Genomic DNA, 25,438 nt, shown 5'->3' on the forward strand with positions numbered 1-25,438 from the left:
AGCAGCTGGGTCTAACTCAAATTTCACTGCAGTCATACTGTTTCGAAGAACTCGCATGTACCTTCCTGTTGTTGAAAATGTTGTTTCATTGACGTACTGTATTGTCATAGCTTACCACACCACCCTTCTTGAGATAAGCAGAAAGTTGCAAAGGAATGAGCAGTAAGATCATAGTAAGCTCTAAATGTTAACTTCACAACTCTAAGCTAATTTTAAGAGGATGCATATATGAAAGTTAGAAGACAAAAGGAAATGCATAATTTATTATTTCATGTATCAACTACTAATTTTCTTCTTGACTAGAGACACCTGAAGTTTGGCACACAAAACTGAAGCTTCTATAGTAAGCTTCTCACTCACGTGAACTGTTTCAAGATTTTATTTCCTTTATCCTGTGACAGGAATAGCTGCTCAACTGAAGTTTTGGGGCTTGGGATTATTTTCAAATAATGAAGGAACCAATCTGAAGTTATCCCGATAAAAACAATAAGCAGCAAGTCCTAAAAATATCAGTTAATTCTGATAATTTAATATGCCATTTATAGTCATCCAAACATCTTACTCAATACTGTTATGTACAAAAACCACTGAAAATAAAAAAAGAATTTACATGTTATCTTTCAAATGTGAAAGTGCAATTAACACAGGCAAAGTTTTTGTAAGAACGTTACATTTCTATTAAATTCACTGGCTACATAAGAGCCTAACAGGTATATTGCCTACACTAAAGTGAATGAGGATTTTACTTTTTGTTAATTTTGCAGAAGCCTGGTAGTTGATAAAGTTTTACTGCCACCATAATTATGGTACATACATCCAAAAATGCACAGCACAATTTTTTTCATAATTTTCAGTTTTACCGACTTTAAGAAACTTAAGTAGAGCAACAGTAAGATCTGTAAAGTTCAAAAGATACTTAACACCATAAAATCTTGCATCAAGTAAGTGTGCACAAAACAGCCATCCTGAATTGCTTTCTCCAGAATTCTGATAGCTTTCCAAAGATGTTATTTAGCCCCAATAAACATTCTTCCTTTACAGTACTGAATAGATTTTCTGGAACAAGATTTACATTTATGATCTTCCATGCATTACTTATTCACAATTTGGAAAGAAATGGAAGGCCTTCATACATGTCAGCCTTTAATCTTATCCAGTCCTGAAGTCTCTGCAAAGTTGTTTTTTCTTGTGTTAATATTTTTGCAGCTTTTCTCAGTTTTTCTTCATTTCGTTCTAAATAACGAATTCCATCTGTCTGCAGCTGGTTGAGCTTCTCTTTACGACCTTCATCCAGAGGTATATCTTCATTCATAAGAGGGTTAAATCTGAAATAAGTATCTGGAGGTAACAGCGCATCCAGCATGGTGTGAACTTCTGTATTGAAAACAAATGGAGGAAACAGTTACAGTTAGATGAGACAGACAAACGGTCCTACAGTCTCTGAACAAGTGCTCTGGAGTGACACAGTAAGTGTAAGTATGTGCTGCTTTGCTGAGTAAATGTTTTTCCACCATTGCCTTATCAAAACCCCTTTCTCATTAGAAGGTTTGCAAATGACCCTGTAGCTCTGTTTACTCTGGAAAAGCTTCATCTTTTATTCTAAGACAACTTCACTGGTATGACAATTAAGAAGGCTTTGCAGCTATCCAGATTTTTAATTACATGTACATTCCATTCCATTCCAAGTGAGAGTGCATTCTGAAGAGCAGGACTGTAACGTACATATTCCCACTCAGGATACTCATGATTTGTTACACTCAGTACGAACAGAAGTAGGTATTATGAAAACGACAGCTATATATTCTTCTCTAATCTCAAAGATTGCAGTAAAAAATAGGTAGGTTTAAAGCTTTCTTTTGTTTGCAACTAAGTAATTTTTTATATATTACTACAGATTTTGGATTTGAATTTAACATTCATTTAATTGAAAGTATTCAAGATAAATTATAACAGTTCAGTTAACTAGTACAATAATAAACTGGCTATGTAATGTATTTCTATGTTCCTCTCTTCCTTCTCTCTTCTCTTCGTTGGCTCCCTTAAAATTCTATTTCCATTACTTCCTTCATCTTTCATTGTCTTTTATTTCCATCTTCTTTGCATTCCTACCACGCTCCTCCATTCTTTTAGACATCTACTGTTATATAAAAATTTTAAAGTGAAAAAAATATGAGTAAGACTACAGCAAAAGATTCTTGTTAACCTGAAATCTGTGACAGCTGTGTCTCTGTTCTTGTCTCACCACGTCCAGTCTTTCTTGCCCTATTTAATGCTCTCCTCATTTTCCTTCATAATATAACTTCCCATTTGCGCTATTCTACTCTCCCCTCTTTCAATTTCCTCTCCTTTGGTCTCCACAATGAACTTTTCCTCCTCTTCCTCATCAAATTTCTTGCCTGATTTTTCAGCTGCAATGAAAATTTTCTTCCCTTGACAGAAAGTGGACAGCACACCTCTCCTTCCCACAATCCCCACTGCCTTTCCACGATTGTGCAAAAAACAAAGGTGGCCCAAAATCTAGCTTTTTCTTACTAATGAGTCAGTTGACAGAGACCATGCAGCAAGGGATCTAGACCGTAAGAGTATTTCTTGTTCCCTAGCTTTTTACAGTATTAGTTTCCTTGGCGAGGGGGAAGCATCTGCATATCAATATTTCCTGTTTATAAAAAGAAAACAGATGTAAACTGCTAGTGATGGAGTTCCAGTGTACTCCCATCTTAGGAACAGAGATTATTTTGGAAAACACATGCTTGGCTCCTCCTGACAGCAATGGAAGTCATGACCATTGGCAGATACAGGCTAGTCCTTGGAAAAGCACATGTATAGAAGCACATATAGAAAAGAACAGAACTAAAATACTTTTTCTGAAGCTGTTGAAAACCAATCAGTGTTCTATATTAACTATTAAGCATTTCTGTTTATGGGAAAAACAAACCAAATACAAGAAAACATGATTCTTCTATTGAAATGAATTCCTGAGTATGACTTTATCCTGAAGCACAAGTAAAAACATATCACTTCGTATAAATCGTGTTGGATCATCGTTGTCATTCTGATCAATTTAAGGTATCTTTTATCTTTAGTATACCTATGTCATCAATCTCATATTAACAGCTGAGAACTCAGAAGCTGAAAGAGCTTCGCAACAACATAGTGAAGACAAAGATTCACGGAGACAAAGCTAAGAAACGCATTCATATTATCATCTCCAGAAAACCTGTAATACTGGTGCTAAACCACCAACTATACATAACGAGTTAGAGACATGTTTCGAGTAGTTTCAATGGGGCAAGTAGAAAGGAGAAAGGGAAAGACAAAAGGTTGCAGATTGCTCTCTGAATTGGAACTATAATTCTAAGAAACATAAAAAAGTTGAAAACAGTCACAATACAAATGTTATCTTAAGACACCAACCTTCTGTATCAGTTGCACTGCTGATAACATTTGTGAGTTTGGCTTTCAAACTGGTGTATGTGACATTGGTCTTTCCCTCGCTTTCATATCGACCAGTGCCCAGCGATATTAGACACTGCAATGGAACATTTGGCCAAAGACACTTGCACTCATGAACTGCCAGCGCAGAAGGATTATTTAGAAGCAGACCTCCATCCTGTAAATTAAAAATAAATACAAATGTTAATACTATACATAACCTATGGTCATAAAAGAAACTGCAACTATAAACTAGCATAGCACTAATACACAAAATCAATTAAATCACACAAGCATTAATTTCCATCTTTTGTGGGACTGCTCTGTTTGTGCTATGCAGCAGCTGTGTAGCTAGGCTTCCTGGGCTTATGGACACTGTCAGAGCAGCTCCTGGGCCTGTGGTCAGTTCTGCTGTTGGAGTACTGTATAGAAGAGGTAGGCTGAAACAGCAGCATTCACTGGAACATCTGAAGAAGTTATGACTTCATCTTCTGAAGGCCTTTTAGGTAAGACAGATACGCATATTGACAATTTCTTAAACAATCAAAAAGTCTGCATCTCAAAATGTTTATTACTGGTATTACACGGATATATTCTGTAACAAAATCCAAATCACTACCTGCAGATTCTAAAATAAAAAAAAAAAAAATCACAAGAGCTAAGCTTGGCCAAAGCTACTTTATAAGCACAGTCATTACACAGGATGCTATAGCCTTGATTTAAGACTTGGAAAATCACAGAATCATTTAGGTTGGAAGGGACCTATTGAGCTCACCTGGTCCAAGCCCCCTGCTCAAGCGGGGTCAGCTACAGCACATTGCCCAAGGCCATGTCCAGGCGGGTTTTGAATATCTCCACAAATAGAGACTCCAAAACCTCTCTGGGCAACCTGTTCCAGCATTTGACCACCCTCACAGTGAAAAATTTTCTTGTGTTCAGATGGAATTTCATGTGTTTTCATTTGTGCCACTGTCTTTTGTCCTGTCAGTGGGCACTACTGGGAAGAGCACAGTTCCCTCATGTTCATTCCCTCCCATCCTTTATTCATACACATTGATAAGATCCCCCCTGAGCCTTCTCTTCTCCAGGCTGAACAGTCCCACCTCTCTCAGTCTCTCCTCATATGAGAAATGCTCCTGTCCCTTAATCATCTTCGTGGCCCCGCGCTGGACTCGCTCCAGTATGCTCATGTCTCTCTTGCACTGAGCAACTGGACACAGTAGTCCAGATGCGGCCTCAGCAGTGCAGAGACGAAGAATCATCTCCCTTGACCTGCTGGCAACACTGTTCTTACTGCAGCCCAAGATGTTGTTGGACTTTTTTGCCACAAGGGTGCATTGCTGGCTCACGTTCAGCTTGTTGTCCACCAGGACCCCAAGGTCCTTCTCTGTCAAGCTGCTTTACAACCAGTCAGTCCCCAGTGTGGGTTGGTGCATGGGGTTACTCCTCCCCAGATGCAGGACTTTGCCCTTCCCCTTGTTGAACTTCATGAGAATTCTCCAGCCTGTTGAGGTCCTTCTGAGTGGTGGCCCAACCATCTTGTGTACTAGCCATTCCTCCCAGGTTTGTACCATCTGCAAGCTTCCTGCAGGTGCACTCTGTCCCATCATCCAGGTCATTAATGAAGATGTTAAATAGTACTGGCCCCAGTATTGACCCCTGGGGTACACCTCTAGTGACTTGCTTCCAACTGGACTTTGTGACACTGATCCCAGCCCTCTGGGCCTGCTCATTCAGCTAGTTTGCAATCCACCTCACTGTCTACTTATCTAACCCACACTTTGTCAGCTTGTCTATGATGTTATGGGAAGTAAGTGTCAAAGGCTTTACTAAAGTTGAGGTAAACAACATCCACTGCTTTCCACTTGTCCACCAAGCTAGTCACCTCATTGCAGAAGGCTACCAGGTTGGTCAATCATGAGTTCCCCTTTGTAAATCCATGCTGACTACTCATGATCACCCTCTTGTCCTTCATGACTTTGGAAATTCTTTCCAGGAGGATTTCTTCCATCACCTCCCGAGGGACTGGGCTGAGGCCAGCTAGCCTGTAGTTTCCCAGAGCTTTCTTCTTACCCTTCCTGAAGATAGGAATGATATTGGCTCTCCCAACCTCTCCCAATCACCATGATCATTTAAAGATAATCAAGAGTCACCTTGCAACAGCATCAGCCAGCTCCATCAGCACTCATGGGTGCAACCCATCAGGCCCTATTAATTTATGTATGTTCAGTTTAACTGCTCCCTAACCTGGTTCTCCTCCACCAAGTGTAAGTCCTCCTTGCACCAGACTTTCCCTCTAGCTTCAGTGGCCTGGGATTCCTGAAAGCTGTTTTTACTGGTAAAGACTGAGACAAAGGCAGCATTAAGCACCTTGGCCTTTTCCATGTCATTTGTCACAAGTTCCCTAGCCCCATTTAGTAGCGGGCCCACGTTTTCCCTAGTCTTCCTTTTGCTGTTTAGGTACCTGTAGAATCCTTTGTTGCTGCCTTTCACATTCTTCTCCAGATTCAACTCCAGGCTGGCTTTTGCTTTCCTAACCCCATCTCTGCAAGACTGGACAGGAACGCTGTATACTCCTCCTGGGTCACCTGCCCCTGCTTCCACCTTTTGTACACTTCCTTTTTATGTCTGAGTTCAGTTAGGACCTCCTTGCTCATCCATGCCTGCCACCTTTGTCCGATTTCCTACTTGTTGGGATGGTCCTTTCTTGAGCTTGGAGGAAGTGATCACTGAGTATCAGCTAGCTCTCCCGGACCCCTCCTCTCTTCAAGGCCGTAGCCCATGAGATTCTTCCAAGCAGAGCTCTGAAGAGGATGAAGTCTGCTCTCCTGAAATCCAGGGCTGTAGTCCTGCTTTTTTCCCTGCTCCCTTCTCTTAGGAGCTTGAATTCCATCATCTCATGGTGACTGTAGCCAAGGCTTTCTTTAATTTTCATGTCCCTGACCAGTTCTTTATTCTTCATAAGCATCAGGTCGAGCAAAGCACCTTTCCTTGTTGGCTCCTCCATCAATTGTGTCAGGAAGTTGTCATCAATGCACTTGAGAAATCTCCTAGGTTGCTTGAGCTCTTCTGTATTGTCCTTTCATCAGGTATCAGGATGATTCAAGTCCCCCTGACAACCAGGCCCTGGGAACACGAGGCTTCTTTAAGTTGTCTGAAGATCAGAATTCAGCAAAGACTAATAGGAACAAAGGCTACTCTTATAAGTCTGGAAGTGAGAAGAGACATCTTTTGCTAGCAACATGTCAAAAGCGTCGGTGATGAGGCTGGGATAAAATACTTTAGGACTGGTAAGAATCAGTTTGACTGACAGTAAGTCTGAGAAGCATTCAGACAAGGAGATTTTGATCCAGCAAATCTCAAAAAGTATGTTCAAAGGAAAATGATCTTCGCTCCAACTAAGAAATAGATTACTTTGGACTTTGAATTCAATAGGACTTTCTATATTGGGAATGCCTTAAAAAAAAGCTATAAAAGCAAAACTTAAGCTGAAAACATTGTCAATAGCAGAGACAAAGATCTTTATAGCCATTCAAAATCTATACAAAGAAAACATCTAAAATATAAAAGAAACAGCATATTGACTACAATAAACATTATGCAAAAACTCCCTATGTCCTAAAGCTCCCTGAACTCCCTATATCCCATACCTGACCATCACATTACAAGAACAACAACAAAAAAGCAACCCTACTCAGGAATAGCTTAGAATAAAAAAAGTTTTGGAGTTGATAAACATTTTAGAGAAACTCCTTTTAACTACAGCTGTGCTAGATAAGTAAAAAACAGGATTACTGAGCTGAGTTTTTTTGAGGTTTTTTTTTTTTTTAATTAAGCTTTCATTTCAACCTACAAAAAGCTCTTTGAACTCCTTCTGGATACTGTCCGCTTTGCTCAAAACACTGCTAAAATGAATGGTCTCTTCAGTGCTTATTATCCTTTGCTTATGTTTAAATTAGCTTCTACACAGAAAACTAAATACAAGAATGTTTTTGTCCTTGATATAATTCCCCATGAATCTTAATCTAAAATCTTAATAGTTATCTTTGTGGTGCTTACTTTTTTCTTTAAATCCTAGATTAAAAACATGCTTACCAAATAATTTCTACTGATCTTGTCAATATAATTTAATTAAATGTTGATTGCTTCACCATGGGAAAATTAGTGTTATCAAAAGTTAGGGGGTATATAATACTAGAATACTACAATATTTTTGTAATATTGACAAATAAAAGATCAAAGGAAGGTAATGTATGCATATCTACACATACCAAGTGTGTATTGTGATGATAACTAACAGCTTTGTGAAATGATTTCCATATTTAAACATTCTCCAGTTTAGGTTTATTGAAATGACAGTAAATATCCATTCCTAATAATTTTCAATTTAAACACCTTTAACATAACTTCTAGCATTTATATAGATACATGTCATTTTTGGAAAGTTGGAAGTAGGACTCAATAAGGAAGGCAACTGCTTTTTCTCTTCCCCTCCAAACAGATTATGGTTGATAATGACCACATCCCAATCAATATTGTGCTTCAAATCAGCTTACTCTGTTAAACTAAGATGTTCATCATATTGCTCTTTTGCTTACAATGATCCAACTACTGAAGCAGTAAACAACGTTATTATTTAAATCGGACTATTAAGGACTCAATGAAGGAAATACTGCAATAATCTATTTAATTCTGCAGCTCCAGAAACCTTAAAGCTAATGACGTCAAAGGCTGAAATTCTTGTGGAAAAGTATTTCACAAGTTTTAAAATTAGTTGCAATGATTTCACATTTATGTGAATTCAAAGAAAACTGTAAACAACAAAGAATTTTCCAGTTCTAAGATTAAAAAATAGCAACTAACCTTTCTGATTCTGAATAATTCCTCTATCTTCATAAAACTGGACAAGAAGTCTTTCCCAAGATATATATTAAACTACAAATACAGAAATAGGAAAGCCAGATCTAAACTTTTAAAAAAGTAATTTTAAGAAATCATCACATATCCTTCTTCATGCTTGTCCTTGAGACACTGGAATACAATTCCAAGTGATCAACTCTGCAGTTTTGTACATACGATATACTGAGATCACAAGAATCTTCACTGATCCTTGCTCCAAATTCCTATGTATTTAGTCTGTCAATTTGGAGAACTGCTAAATTTGGTATCTTAATTTTTTTTTCTGATTCTGTTGAAGTTATTCTATAGTTATATAATATTATAAAAACTAATTTAAATTATTTATAACTTACCAATTAAAATATTTTTATTGTAAGCACTCAGCTTTTAAAAGATGTTTATAAAAATACATTAACCAAAATGCAATATAACCAAAAGACTGAATGATTGCTAGTAGTATGGAATGTCTTGGTGACTAACACAATAGCTTCCTCTTCCATATTAGTTTCTATGAGCTTTCTTGCCACTTTAAAGTTTCATGCAGTTAAACAACTGGAAATAAACAAGGCCAACTTATCTGATCTATGGGTACAGAGGTGCCTGTTGGCCAAAATCTGAATTCTTGTTTGTCTCTATTTTCAGAAGGAAGGCATTCATTTTATGAGTCCATTCAATTTCCAATATTCCGTTTTCTTGGTACAATCACTTGTCTTTGATCCACCTATCTCTCAATCTTAAATTTAAATTTTTCAGTTAGTATACTGGTAGAATTAGGATCTTCCCAGCATGCTCTGCAGGAGGGAAGAATGACAAACCAAGAATAGTAATCCAGAAGCAAAAAGTTTAACCCAAACAATTAAATTTATTGATTCAGGCCATGGACTGAAAGACATTCATGGCTGGGGAACAAACAAAAGCAAACACTAGTAAAATACTTTTTAGAAATACAGCAAAGCGGATAGTTGTGATGTGCTACGGGGAAAAAATATGACAATCGCTGAAAAAATTAGGGAAACTAGGTACACTAGTGACAAGCTGCACTGCATACTCCATGGAATGACTGTGGGGAAGTTTCATGTGTCTGACTTTCCATGAATAAAACTGTATTTACACAATAATGCATTTTAGAATGATTGTAAGTATAGTGATCAGCAAATGCCAACATTAGCAAGATGTGCAAAATGAACTGACAGAATGCAACCTTCAAAGTGTATGAATATCGTTGCATTCTTTGTGCCCATTATCTATTTTATGGAATATATTTTCAGAACATAATTTATAATTGAAAAGCATGTATTTCATGGACCCATACTAGCATAGCACAATTTGATGTCTTAAAGCCTTCATACAAACAAAAAGGATCTTTATACCATATACAGTGGCGTAAAAATCTTGTTGATATAAAGTGATATTTTAAATTATACTATAAGCTTCAGATGCAATTTGAATTCTACAAAGCAATACTGACATTATGCACGGCCCTAAACCTTTTCAGTTCCTAATAAATTTATCAGTTCCTTTTTGACAGACTGGAATGTCTTCAAATGTCCCTCCTTTCATCTATATTATTTGATATATTGCTATGGTATGGTACTGTCTGCGTGCACACAGAAAAAGAGAGACAATATGAACAGTATATTAGATAAACTACTAGATTATCAACATACACTTGGGCTAAAAGCAAAACCAGTAGGTCAAGTGAAGTGACTATCTCCTTTTATTCAGTACTCATGAGGTCAAACTGGGAAAACTGTGTACAGCTTTGGACACCCAGTTACAAGACACTGAAAAACTGGAACACGTACAGTAAAGAAGCACTAAGATGGATTGGGGGCTGAAGCACATAGCATATGAGAAGAGATGCAGGGAACTGCGTTTGCTTAACCTGGAAAAAAAGAAAGCCAAGGAGGAATCTAATCACAGTCTTCCACTACCTAAAGGGGCAGAAGACACAGCCAGACTCTTTCAAAAAGTGCAGAATAAGAGCCAGAGAAGCTGTGGCATCTCCATCCTTGGGTTTTTAAAACTCAACCGGGCAAGGCCTTAAGCAACCTGACCTAACTTTGAGGGTTATCCTGCTTTGAACAGGAGGCTGGACCAGATGACCCCTGAGGTGCTGTCCTCCTCCAGTTTTCCTAAGGTTCTACTCTACTTAAAGAAATACTACATGAATCATAGATGCACGTTACTTTAGGTGTAAAATGAAATTACATTTTAAAAGCCATTCTTATTAGAAATTGAACTTTGTCAGTTCAGCCTAAGTCTTGTGGAAAATGCAAACATGCATTTTCCATATGCAACTCATACCTTGGAATCTGTAACTGAAAGAGTAACTCACAGCAACTCTTCAAATGACAAAACTGCTGACCAACATCCACAAAAACGTGCAATTGTCCCGAGTTCTGACTCAGGACTTGGTGTTGGGCAAAGAGCCAGAGCAGACCCCTCATTCTCTGTTCTCCCATTCTTAGATTGTCTGGCCTTCCCTACATTTCACCACCTCTTCTCATTTAGCTAGTTCTCAAACCAATTGCAAACTCTGTTTTTCACTTCCCAAACATACATGAGTCACCCCTTCCCTTTTGCATTCTTCTGCGCTGCTATGGTCAGTGCACTGGCAAGTACTAGACGTTTCTTCATATGCTGAACTTTGCAAAACCACTCCACACTTGAGTCAACTTAATTTGCTGGCAGTACACTGAACACAGTGCCATAGTAGGAATGTTAATGCAAGTAAGTGCTGAAAAAGGGTGTATAACTTTCCTAATGTCATCATGCAGATAAACAGTAGGGAAGAAGGCCTTTTTAAAATTTCTAATAAAAATAATGGAAGTAATAAAATAAATTAATCTTAAAATAGAGCTTAATACATCTACACCCAAGCTTGTTAGTGATAGCAAAGCAGTGAACTCAGGGGCTGGAACATTACTTTCAGTCTTTTGCCAAAGGCTTTCCACGTGGTAAACATTCAATTGTTATGTTTTGTTTAATATTTTATCAGCTAATTCCCAAGTGAACTCAATGAAAATTTTTTTCATACAGGTTTTTCCAAAAAATTCCCCATGCAACTGTAACCATATTTTTAGGGCTTGCTGGTTGTTAGCCAGAAGTCTAAAGGTGTAGCTAATATTTTCTATAGGTTTTTTGATAGTTGCAAAATAGTCAGGGAAGGCTCCCTCATGATTTGACTACCAGATCGTAAATTATTTAAAGCAGGAAAAATGCACCTTTTGTGGAGCATATGCTCCAATGAAAACTCTCTGGTAAAGATACCCTGCTTGCCCAGTTCTAGGGATAAAGAAAGGCCTGGTTAAACGTTATGAAACAGATGGGGGCAAATTCTACAATCGGAAGGAAAATACATTGGGAAGTCTCAAAGAAAGTGCTCCACACCACTTGGGAGCCTGGTAGCGCAGAACCTTCTGAAAATCTTGTCCCATTTAAATAATTATGGTGAACGTGGATCAAGTCACCACTCACATATTTAAGTCAATACTTTGGAAACAGTTATTTAAAATTAATGTATTAAAATAAAAAAATCAGTTTGAACCATGCTTTACCATAAGCAGTTGTTTCTAACGAGTTCAGAATACTCTGTACTTTCATGGGCTATCATTGCATTTCCTAATTTTGTCAGACTCAAGTTGTGCCTTGTAATTGTTCTGTGTAACATCCTGTGTGCTGCACAGTTTCACTTAAATGATGCTAAACTTTGTGAAGAAAATAATCTAGCACTGGATGAAGGATATATAACTTAAGAAAGCCAAGTCTGATATTTGGAAGCTGAGTTTGTTGCCTCCATAGTAACCATTTCACCTCACTGCCTATGCAGACATGCTTTGCATTTTAGTTCACTTCTACAGACTTGCTCTGTTGTTTACTTTCATTGTCTTTGTGAAAAAGTGGAGACAGAATTAGTACAAAGCTATCACAAGCTAGGATAAGATAGGCTAAGATTCTGAATGGACTTCTGAAAAGTATTTTTTTAAATTCTGTGTTTAAAGTCAACATAAATATAATAAATGTGCAGATTAAGTATAAGGCTTATTGCTTCAAATGAGGAGTTTGAAGAGTTGCTGTACTATAACAAGGGGTTACTTCTTAGAAAAATTACTACTCTAAAAACATTTACTGTAATTTCCATAAGTAAAATGCGGATGCCTTGCCGAATCATTCTGTAAAGTCAGCTCAATACATTTACATAAGTAGCAGCAAATGTCCTCAGAGTAGAAGACAGGAATGAGAAACAGGAGAGTTCTTTTACTATCTGTAAGATCTATTCATACAGATAACTTCAAGATTCACATCCTGACCTAGTCCTCTCACTGCACTGGGCACCCAGGGCCATTATGAGAATGTTAGTATATTCACATATAAGGCTTTAAGGCTTGCTCAGTCAAGCATCACTGGGCTACCAAATTACAGTTTTTAATATATGCTTTGTGAAAAAGGAATCCATACATTCAGATTTAACTGTACAATAAACTAGCCCCTATAGTGTTCAGCACAAATATACTCTTCTCAATACAAAGGTTACATGATTATCCTGTTAAATATATACAAAAATGTTTGAAAAATACATTAATTATGGCTCTCTTGTGAGTAATCAGTCAGTCCGGTCACAGTACTACTGAGGATGAAACTGCTGAAGAGGAGCTCCCAGCAAGTACAGGAAATCTTTATGTCCCTGCACAAACTATTTCGACACCATAAAATATATAATGTTTTATAAACATGATACAGTACAGAAGTAGAATTGTTTCCTCTTTATCTTGGTGACAAGCAATGGATGGTGGCGCCAATATTTCTAACAAATCTCTGTCTAAAATGTACAGTGCCCTAGAACAATTTGTTTTAGCTTCATTCTAATGGTGGGTCTGATCCACTTTGCCGCATGAGAGATGAGTGAGAAAAGATTTTTTTAATACATTAGATAATTTTCTATAAAGCATACAATGACCTACAGTTATCTCTTTATACAAACATTTCATGCAATTTATTTAGGAAGATTCACCCTTGCTTCATAATCATGCTAATAGGGATGCTATTGGGTCAACTACATACAATTTATAATGCGTCCTGCACTATGCCAATTCCCAGAGGCCTTAATTGGTGACAAATATTAATGCAATCCTCCTAGACACCAAATTTCTAACAATTTCAGAATGAACGGATTCCGTTACTTAAGGAGAGGCAGAGATGCTCCTTTAAATTCCTGAAATAAACATCTTGTGCTCATTACTTTGTACAGCTATCTCAAAATTACGATTTCTCTTCAGACACTAGAAAAACAAACTCTAGAACTGCGAGAAGTAACTGCTTAACTGTGCACTGAAAAAGAGATTCCCCTTGAACTGGCTAATGGAAGAATTCTTTAGAAAACATTTGTACAGAAAATGAAAGTTAAATGCATTTGTATTTATATTATTGAATGACACCAATATTAAAAGTTTCCATTACTGCTGTCTTTGACTGTTTAAAAAAAAAAATCAGAAGGTACATTAGCTACATTTGTACTTCTACTACACCAGCTGCAAAACGAGAACACTTTATACTGAGATCACATTACATAAAGAAAAAAAATCTAATAAAGTTTGAAAGTTTTGTACTGAAAAGAAAGCTTTTCAGTACAACTGTTTTCCCATAGAGTATTTATCATTTTCCTAAATATTAGCAACACCGTAATACACTGTTTGCATACATGCAAATGTCATGCTAAATGCTTCTGAGAGCTATCAATACTATTGCTATTATAAGCTAAACATTTAATAATATATTTTACATTATTTTACCCTACATTAGCCATGTTTGCTTTTGACATTTCTTTAGAAAGAATGGTTGGCTGAGATAAACTGCTAGGTGATTATCTTAAATTATTAACTCATCCCAGCGAGTCATTAATTCACAGAAAATGACCAGCTGCTCTGAAGACATTACTGAATTAATGGTTTTATGTTAGATATATGTGTACTGGAAAATATGGAAAATGTACTCTTACACTGTACTGATGAAGATTTGCTAAATATTAGCAGACATCATAAAAGAAAGAATTATTTGGCAATAAAATATAGTCAGATATTTCATTAAAAGCATGAGCTGTGCAGCACAGATTTAAGTAAATGAATTCTGCAATGAACAACAGGACACATCACCAAAATAGCATGTATTTTAACTGTGGTTCCCAAATGATGAATTACCTGTAACATTACAAGCGAGGATCACAGCATGTAACCTAAGAAAAAAATCGTGGCCTGTGGCTGAATCTACACTGACCCCAAACACAGGCCCAAACTCACATTCTCCATATGGTGTTTGTGAAGCACAGGCTGCTAGTTTATAAGTAATAGTAAAATGTCAGGAAATTCAAAATGCTTTGAGAAAAATACAGAAGAGTATGAAAGCTAGTAGTGATCTGTAGGGAGTCCAGGTGACTCGTATTATTGGATATATCACTCATAAATGCTACTCAAAATCTGCTGCTCATTCATCTGTTTAAAACTGTACAATAATCAGAATGTTGTAAGCTAACTCTACACAACTTCTAAAACTAGATGTATTACAGACTCCACAAATTTCTTTTTATCTTTCATATTGTAATTTCAAACTGAAATTGGATTTCCCATAAAAAACCTTGATTTATAAAACTATGCAAGCTACTTAAATTTCTTAATACAATTTTATTCATTTGTTGACTCAAATATTAGATTTCATTTCATTGCAACTGAAACAAAGCAGGTTCGTAACTAAAGGATTTGATCTTAAAATGGACAGAATTTAAGAAATAAAGTGAACTAATTATTGGAGATAATTGATGTGAAGGGTTCAGGATTTGGATATGAACTACCTAGTATTTGTATCCACAGTGGGGGGTGGGGGAAGGGGGAGAAAGAACTGAAGGAAAAGTTCTGAATTTTCATGAGTTCTCTAAATTAAGAAGTACATGCCTAGATGACAAAATACAAGATGAGTTTATCAAAGGCAGATAGAAATTGACACAGAAATTTTTAGATGAAGAAAATCTGGATTTATAAGCACCTTACATACCAGACCACTGGAAACGATGAAAAAGACTACAGTGGAGAAAGAACTGGCTAATCAGATGGGACAGATGTCTATATTGAATGGGGAACTCTTTAGCTGGAACTGTTTTCTATCAGAGCTACTCAACAGCTGGTTTGGGGCTCATCCTCTTTATTACTGTTTTCTCAAAAGCATGTAACTGCTAATGTAATCTGTTACTATAAAGTTAGAGGCTTTGCAAATACAAACGCCTTACTGTAAATACAGAACAACTCTAAGGAAACCCAAAGGAGACAACGTATAGCCAAAGTGCTCATAAGCACAAAGCTATGCTCTTCAGAACTAAGTTGGAATCAGACCAACCATGAGAAAGATCCGAGTAGAGCACTATCACAGAATGACTTAAACCACCTATACATGAAGTAGCTGTTGAAAAGGCAACTGTAATTCTAAGCTGTACCCTCCTCTGAAAAAGGAAACACATGACAGTTAAGACATCATCTAGAATACAGTGTTCCAGCCTGATCAAATTAACTCCTCTGAATTTTGTTACTAATTTAGAAATGCTAGTTTTGAATCTGGTTTTGAATCATTCAACTTTGCACAATATGTCTTGCGTCATGCCAAAACACACTGAATAGTCCCGTTTCAAGAAAGATTACTCAAACTGCAGCAGGTGCAATGAAGGACCATTAGGATGATCAAGAGAACACAGACTCTGTTTTGCAAGATTGAGACAGACTGGCATATTTAGACTAACAAAATAAAAAAAGGATATGAGTGCTTTCTATATACACATCAGAAGGCTAAATACCACAAGAAGAAAAGCAAACTAGAGAACGGTACTGACACAGGGAGAATTTGTAGCCATTAGCTAGGAATAGACTTAAGAGTGAAAATGAGAAATCTTCCGGCCATGAGAGAAATGAAGAAATACCTTCTTGATATAACCTTCTACAAGGGTAGCAACAGCAAAGACAGCTTTACATGTTTATGAACTGCAGTCTATGATGTAGTTGGCGACCACGACAGAGGACTGAATTCGACCTGAGGGAAACTGTTTCATTCTATACTCCCTTATTTTTTTTTCCCTAAGGAAATGCCAGTTGAAATAATTCTAAATTCTGTAGCCAGAAATCTAAAATATATCTGCTACTAAAAACAGCAGTGTAAATATAACCCCAGTAAAAGAAACATTGCAAGGTAAAGAATCTTTGAAGAGATTGCCAACTGATTTGGGATGTGCAAAATTAACACTACAGATTAATCCCTGTATTGGAAGAGAAGCTCAGTACAGGAAATAGGGCTTAGACATTGTGCCCTATTCAACTAATGGGAATGCACTGGGTATCGAACTAATTGACTTTATACACATTTTGTATACATGGTGAAAATTATTCCTATCACAGTACTAAGACCTGTATCCATGACAAGAAGAGGGCAGTTTCCTAAACTGCAATACAGAAGGCAAGTTAGAGGCTGGATGGTAGCTGACAAAGCATGAAGTGATTGTTTGCATTAAGCGCCAGACCACTATATATCATAAACAGGCTTTCCTTAAGGGAAGAGGTAAAAGTATATCAATAGTCCCACTACATTCTTAGGCTTTTATTTGCAATGAATATCAAAAGGCTATTTCATATGGAAATATGGCCCCATTCAAGTCAGTATTAGACAGACATACAACCTGGGAAAATAAAAATTACAAGCTATCAAGAATTGACAGTAAATTGTTCTTTTTGATCTAAGAAATGGTGGCCGGTAACATCAGAACTTGAGAGCAGCAACCCAGATTGTCTGTACAGAGATTACTGAATTAACTCAGTTCTTAATGTTTCGCTATACCAGCCTCCTCTGATTTTACAAGATTTGTTCTATAGCAAATATTAGCTGGTAAACAGTGTCACTAAAGATATATGGACTCAGAAGTCTAAGCAAAAAAAAAGTTAATGTAATACAGCTCATTTGAGAGTGAGGTTTTTTTTTTTTTAAACAAGCACTCTGAAAATTACATTAGCAAAGCATCACTCTGAATCATTGGAGATAAAAATTATAAAGCTTCCAAGTTAAATGCCTAAAGAAAATATACTCTCAATTTCACTTCACTAAACAAATCTTCCAATACTCGGCAAGTCCCTGCAGGGAATCTTGCAAGCAGTCTGCTCTGCAAAATACCACAGCAATTTCACAAAGGCTGGTAAACTGCATCACGCGTGTCCACCTTAAGAGCTGCTAACCAAACCTCTAGAATCCATAAGAGAAAAAGAAATGCACATATCCATGTAGCTAACACATTCCAGTAAATTCCCTCTTCCTTAAACAGTAGGTGACATTGCCTCGAAGGCTGTAGGAAAATGTGTATGGCAACAAGTAGACAGAGAAACAAAGAAATATTTGTTTCTATCATTGTGAGAACAAGATACACCTATTAAACTGCAGTCTGTATAAGCTCTGGTGCATACTGATCACCGTGGCATATCCTAAGAATGAAAAGAACTTCAATGTGACCTATATTCTATGTCTTCTTAGAGCCTGGGAAGCACCCTTGAATCTAATTTTAAAAGCTACCGTGTAAAACCAATTAGGGTAGGATCCACTAAGCAAATCACTTTTGAAGGCCTCTCCTGTAACAAGCTACAAAGATGAAATGGCTTTACAGATTTACTGCCTAATACAAGGAAGGGAAAAGTTTGAAAAATATGAAGAAGCAGTGTATTACCTTTTTTTAATGAAGGTGTCACTTGACATTTTAGTTACATCATATTATTGTACTATATATATTTTTTATTTCTAGGTTGTATTCTCACCACACATCCTGTTACACCTGCATTATTAAAATTCCACTAACAGATTAGCTGCCAGTTTAACCGCTTTACTATCTGATTTTGCTCAAAGAAAATATGATTATTTGAACACTACTGTAAGTCAACACCAGCATTTTAATAAATAGAATTGTAATGCAGCAATGAAATCATGGGAAGCTATCAAGAAAAAGGTGATCAAGTCCTTTGTATTAAATTGAGTATATTTTATTTTGAGAAAAATCTGTAGCTGTTAAACTCACCACCACCACACACACAATCCGTGCTGCCCTTTTAATTAATCCTGTGGGACAAATTTAGTTTTTACTGTAAAACCTAGTAAATGAAGTGTGCATAATGATTTTGTTAAATCTTAAATTGCTCTTTTAATTAATTGGTAATTTCCTCAGCATACTGTACTGTCTACTGAAGTGACACTGAGTACCCCAAATGCTTTTCACGCTACAGAAGGGGGGAAAAAGAAAAAAGAGGAGGAATAGATACAAGAAACAACATCCCTCCGTGGGAAGTAGGGGGAAGGAAAAAAAAAAAAAAAAAAAATCACTGGTTGTAACAGCACTGGGGAGAGGTTAAGAGCCCTCAGTGCTTCATAAATAGATTTTAAAATAAAAAAGCTGACATGTGGCAATACAGCTTCTATATTGTAACATCATGACTTGGTCTCTCTTGACTTGCACGGCTCCTGGAGAAGCATGTTACAGGGATTAAATCCCTTTGAATGTTAATGTGTTCCTCTTTTGAACCACAAAGAATACTAATCCTCTTCCCCTCATCTACCAACAGCTGCACTGTTTTTTCCTACTTGACAGAGTGGAACCAGATAGCATGGCATGATTGACCTGAATGTAAATATTGCTATTTGGTTTTGAACTGCTTACTTTTTTTGCAGAAATTTGACAAACCTGGCATCAGCTTATCTGCAGCACAAATAAGAATAAGTGTTCAGGCACCTAGAAACCTCTTTCTAAACAATTACATCAGAAGAACTGTAAAAATAATTTATTACCTTATTAAAAAAATTAACACACTTCATAATCCCCTTGAACATTTACAGTGACTAGTACAGGAAGTCAGACTGGAATGTTCCCAGAGAAAGGGCATGCATGTGTGTACACAAATACACATGTGTATATAAATATATAGATTATGGAAAAGTGAGTGTTAAAGCGAACAGCTACAGTTCAGTTCAGGCATGATTCCAGCATGTACATCTAGAGTCACACATTAATTCGTAAAGATTTTCTCAACCCTATGCAGAACTCTCATTCAACTACTTCATACAGTCCTTGTGAAAGGACTCCAATTTCAACAAAAGCTAGGTAACATAAGACAAGAATATGCAGGCTGACCATAGAACAAATCCATTAAATTTCCATTATCAAAATAAATATTTTCACACATTTGAAGAGTCCTAAGTCAGATCAACTGCCAGAATGCTTTTCATTCAGATTTAAATGTATAACTGACTGATAAGCTAATACAAAATGTGGTCTCTGTATATAATCCTTTAGAGTCCCAAACTTCAAAGCCAGGAAACAAATCTCATTATATTTACTATTCTGAATTTTCATATACATTTTACAATCATTTTCACATTTTGGCCGTCTTTTCTTTGAATTATTTAGAAATATCAACACCGCAGAAGCAGATTATATGTAAGTTAATAAGAAACTTGCATAGTTTATGTTCAGAAAAGAGATTATGCTGATAAATTTACGGAAGTTTCCAATCCATTAAAAAAATCCTCAAAAGACCATCATCTTTCTGACACTGTACTACAATATTGAAGCCTTTGGCATAAATTATTATTTACAATTAATGCGTACTGTGCTGATGCACTTTTCAAAAATCATGGTACTATTGAGAATGTCTAACAATGTTATGCTTCATTTATTTCTGTAGTTCAAAAGCAGCCCAACCTGTTACACAGTGTACAGGTTAAAGTGGCAAGACAGAAAAGAGCAAGTATTTCCATATAAACTACAAATGTTAGTATCGTACGTGACCTGCCCAAGGAACTTAACATGACAATTGCAGTGCACTTTTAGAATAAAGATGCTTAACAAAAAAAAAAATCTACTATCTCATATTTATGATATGAGCTATAACTAAGGACTAAGAGTTATTAACATACTTTAAAAATAATCACAAAGCTGTTTTAAACAGGAATATGACTGCATTTAGGATTCTATTTATTTAAAAATGTATTTATGCATGTGTATTCTTTTCAATTCATCTTGGATACTTTAATAGAGAAAAAACCTCTTGATTACCTTGCATTTTCCACTGAGGTACCATTACAGCCAAGAACGTAATGGTAACAGTCTGCTACATGCATGGAGGCTCTTACCCCAGGGTTAAAACAAGGTAATTCAAGGTAGCTCGAGTGTGCAGTGGTGGATTGATAATCCGAGACAGAAATCTGCATGAAGACAGTTATGCAGCATTTGCCATGTAGCACCTTGCTAGCCAGCTCTCCATAAAAACCCAAGCACATCCCACACAAAATAGGTAATTATGGAAATAGAGACATGGTAAGAAAAGTGTAATCTGGGGAAAGAAAAGCATGACAGACATGAAAGATGACAACCTTTGGACTCTGAAAGAATTCAGAAGTGTTTAAATACCATCCCTGGGCAGAAGAGAGATTTTCAGATGATACGAAAGTTTAAGTCAGAAAATTTAGCACCTAGTTCTACTACAATAAACAGTTTTAGTACTGAAAACATATTTAGTTCTTTATGGCTTACAAAGGTGAACCACATCCTAAGCCCTTGCTTTCTAGTAATTAAAATATGTCAAATAGAAACGAATGGTGAGTTTGTGAAACAGTGTTGGTAAGATCATATGGAAGGGCTTTGTCCAAAGACTCCGGAGTAAGGAAAAATGAACTGGACTTCATTCTAGCTCTGTGTGTCTGAGAATACTGGATCTGATCTCTATTAACACTAATCATACATTCTCTAGTCTGATAAATTGGACTTAAAAGTGAATACAGATAAAATGAATACCCACCTTACTGCATTTCACACAAGTCTGGTAATTCAGAAATGATGTTAAGACAAATAATTGTCTGAGCACTGCACAGAAGTTAAAAATCACGTTGTTTATTTAGCTATTCTTCATGCAGAAGCACAGACAGATTTTGATGTACTCTCAATTCAAGGAAAGAGGGGGCAGAAAGGTGAGAAGAGGAAGAAACGTGCTTCACATAGCTTAACACTGACCCATTCAAGCAGTTAAGGAGCAGCTTGGAACAGCTCCAAAGGCTAAAGCAGCTCCCTTTCCAGTTTTGCTTGGCCAGATGGAAGATGAACACGTTTCAGGATTTCAAGTAGTGCTTAGGCTTGGAATATCTGATGTGTTACTCCATTTTTAGCTTTAAAAAAACCCCAAAACTTATTTGCTTATTTCAGGTAGTATTTGATTAAAATGTTTTGAGGATAACAAGATGTACCACACTGGGGAGGCTCGGGGGCGGGGGGGTGAAGGGAGGAGAAAGAGCCTAAACAAAAAGGGGAAACAGAATAAAATGGAAGAATTCTCAGAATCTAGCTGATGTAGTAGCACTGTCCTGCCCTCCATGGAAACCTTTCCCCTTCACCCCCCAACTTATGTAGAGCTTTTATATAGCTGATAATTATTCTATCTCCTTATAAATGTTAATTCAAAATATGGAAGTATGCTGGGTTTTTTTCAGATTAAATTCTAGCTGTTTCTCTGTATCAATGCTTCTGTTTATTATCTCTTAATCTAATGAATTTTTCACTATTTCATCTTATACTCCTTATTTATCTGTTAGTCTTTAAACTTCAGTATTACTTATGCACATTACAATGCTAATGAGATTACACAGCCTTTTAATGGACACCATGAGAAATTCTGTATGTGATCCAGGTACATCCTATTACTCAAAATATGCTATTATTGCTTTCTAGTGGTTAAGGCTAATGCCATCATATGAATTAATGACAGAAATGTAATAGATGCTTTCTTTAAATTTAAGTGATAGAATCCTATGCTGTCTTTGCTGAAGGTCATCCTTTGTAGTCTTTTCTGCCACAGATCTGCATCAGATCTTTTTAAAAAGCAACACTAATAGTTTTAAATTAGTATGTACTGTAGCAAGGATTCTTTTAAAACTCAGAGAACTGCAGAACAATAAAGGGGCACTGGAGGACAAGAACACAATGGTTAAAAAACACTAAGAAATTAATTTGCCTTGCTCTTTACTAATCAGGGTCACCAACAGAAGCTATAATACAATAAAATAGCATACACTGTTGATAGGAGACATTGCTTTATCCTCAAGGGAATTTCTTTTGCAGTTGTCCTCTGAGTTTAATCTTACTGCCGTGGCATCTCTTATTCTTTTTACTAGCTCAGAACCAGGGTAGAGCTTAATAAGCTATCAAAGGAAAGAATTAAGAGTAGACCATAAACTGAAATTATGCACTAATAAAAGGAACACTGAAATGCATAACTTGATTTTTTTCACACTTTAACAGTATTGTTAGATTTTAAGTCACACCATCTGTTTAGTGAAATAATGCTCAATGAAATACCAGTTGTAAGCAGGAAGTCAGAGGCAATTTACAACTCATATAAGGTTTCCTTCCAGACAGAGAAGAAAGGAACAGCAGAAGAGCTTAAGTTTGTACTGAGAAGACTAAGATTTTTAAGCCTACACCCTTTCTAGTTCTATAAGGCCTATACAAGCTAAACATTTCCTTTCTTACCCCTATCCGTCCTAGATTTCCCTTCTGCTAACAACTTATTTGCTTAGTTCTGATTCAGAATTCAGACAACTTTTTTCTCAGGTATAATACTGGAAAATATTTACTAAAGGAGAAGATTTCAACTTACCTGATGAAGATCGTTGCCCAAAACATATTCCTGAAAGTAACCCGGTGCAGCAGATGATGCTCTAATGGCCTGCCACAGTTTATACTGACAGCCTCCAATATAATGAGACTTAACACCAGGAAAGTGATTGTAGTTTCTAAAAACAAATGCTTTCAGTGGTGTTCCTCTGTTTACAATGGTGCTTACTGCAGCTACCTAGTGAGTTAGGAGGAACAAAAATAGTTATATATGATGATAATAATAACAATAATATGAGAATGACAGCTTCCGACAATATGAAATTCAATTTATACATTAAATGCATCTCTGGAATCCTACTCGGTTCAGTATTTATTTACTTTTTTATAATGCCTATCTAAATTTTAAAAAGTGAAAGTAAAAAAAAAAAACAACCAAACCCCAAACAAAAAACCACCAAACTCCCTAAAGAAAATGCTATTTTTAACCTGAAATTAATTGTTTCTGCTGGCTGTTCTGTTTCTACCAATATCTATCCATTGATATTTAAACAAAAAGCTGGTGTCATCTATATGACTTTAAAATGTTTTCCCTATACGAACAGTAGTTCGTTCTCAAAAGTCTGTAACCAGCAATGCAACAATGCCATTAAATATGAATGTTAGAAACGCCAATCAATTTCTTTCTCCGAGAAAACAATTACTTAATACTGCAACCTAAGTTAAAGGATTGCAGGAATAATCTCTCCCAAAGAAAAAACCAAAAGAATCAAACATAAATCTCTCAAGGTTTTTTGTAAGGACACTGACATGTCATTAACAAAAATCACATATGTAAATCTAAGTGAAAAACCAAAATGGTATTTCCATAAAACAAAGTGTATGACCGCAAAAAAGTTACATCTTACAGATATAATCACATGAAGTGAGAGTACTTATAGTTACAGGTGAGTGTTAGAATGTGCAAGACCTTTTAGTAATGATGCAACCAGCCTGGCTGGCACTCTCAGAAAAATACTCTTTAGCAGCCAAGTGGGTGTTCAATTTTATTTTGTTTACTATTTTACAGAGTAGGGTGTTTTTGTGAAATGTTACTCAACAGCACTAGCAGGTGACGCTGTGATATCACTCTATTCATTTCCATTCTTCAGCTACATAAGTTAAATAATTTAATTCACAGGAAGTCCATCCTTATAGAAAAGAAAACAAGAAAAGTATAACTTCTATATGACAATGCAGAAGCAAGACACATGCATGACTTGTACTCCATCACTTGATGGAGGAAAAGTTTCCTGGTTTTGTCAAAAGGAAGGTTTGGTTCTAAGCACCACTAGAAGCAGTAAGAAAAAACACATTGGAAAATTTAATAGAAAACTTATCAAACTGATGCTTGAATTTAGTTTTGGTAATACCCATATATACTTCCACTTCATGATGCAGCCTAAGTTGAAAAGTGCTGAGCACCTTCTGGAAAAATCCATCTCATCATGAATTTAACAGCAGCAGAGCACACAACGGCATGTTTTATTTTGACTTTGCTGTGCCCTGTAAACAGTGCCACCACTGCCAGCACTACAAAGCTATTATTGGGAATAGCTAGTTTCAACTCTATTTATATTCACATTTTATTACCGAAGAACATGGAAGGAAGCCAAAGATCCCGGTTCAAAGAACTTTCAAGTCAACGTAGGATGGCTTCTCTCTCGGAAAGCAACTTACCACTCCAGCCTTTTCATGTCCTTGTTATAGACATGGACTAGGAACACAATTAGTCAAGCACATGTTTCTACGTTTAGAAAAATGTGAATATCTTCCATTTAATAGTAAAGCATTGAATATAGTGCTATGACACCAAAACACCTGTTAACTACAGATTGTTCTGAAATATGTGCTATTATATTTCTCTTCTTTCTTCACACCCTATCCTTCACCAAAAATAAGATACCCGTGCTTTCTCATCTTTCACTCCCGTGCTGCTGCTGTATATAACACCCATCCAATAAATTGGTGCCCTTTATATCATAGAGGAAGAGCAGAGATCTCGGGGCCTACGAATGTGACTGGACAAAACCTGGTAATCCAGATAAAGTGAGGAGAAACCCTGTTCTCTCACTACATAGTAACGCAGATCACAGCTGATGCGACAGGATCTCCAGATACTAGAATTCTCTTATATGAAAAAATCAAACTTTGCACAACTTCAAGAAGTTAACCTAGGACTTCTCTGCTTATAAGCCTTTTAACATCTCTGAAACATATTCTAACTTAAAGTATTAAATAAGAATATGAGAAATTGCTGCAGAATTTTAAGAATCTAATGATTTTTTTATCCTTTAAAAGCATGGGTTATCTTATATGGAAGCTTGGAGAGCGTATCAACACTCATGCTCTTTATCTAATACTCTTCCAGGGATAGTACTCTTACTCAGAACTCTTAAAAGT

At 36.4% G+C, this 25,438-nt stretch overlaps 1 protein-coding gene across 3 annotated transcripts in view; it reads right to left on the reverse strand.

Moving 5' to 3' along the window:
* Positions 1–361: 361 nt before the first annotated feature.
* Positions 362–25,438, reverse strand: part of PNPLA8 (patatin like phospholipase domain containing 8) — a 42,408-nt gene continuing 17,331 nt past the window's right edge. For 2 of the 3 annotated variants that reach the window (XM_050902149.1, XM_050902140.1), the window contains 3 exons: positions 23,040–23,234; positions 3,415–3,610; positions 362–1,374 (listed from right to left, as the gene is read on the reverse strand). In XM_050902149.1, the coding sequence (XP_050758106.1) occupies positions 1,100–1,374; positions 3,415–3,610; positions 23,040–23,234 (666 nt within the window). In that variant the 3' untranslated portion in view covers positions 362–1,099. Of the gene's footprint in view, positions 1,375–3,414; positions 3,611–6,281; positions 6,559–23,039; positions 23,235–25,438 lie in introns of those variants that run through there. The other variant, XM_050902159.1, reaches the window with a different exon arrangement.

The sequence above is a fragment of the Gymnogyps californianus genome, chromosome 1 (assembly GCF_018139145.2).
Source record: "Gymnogyps californianus isolate 813 chromosome 1, ASM1813914v2, whole genome shotgun sequence".
Classification (NCBI taxonomy): Eukaryota; Metazoa; Chordata; class Aves; order Accipitriformes; family Cathartidae; genus Gymnogyps; species Gymnogyps californianus.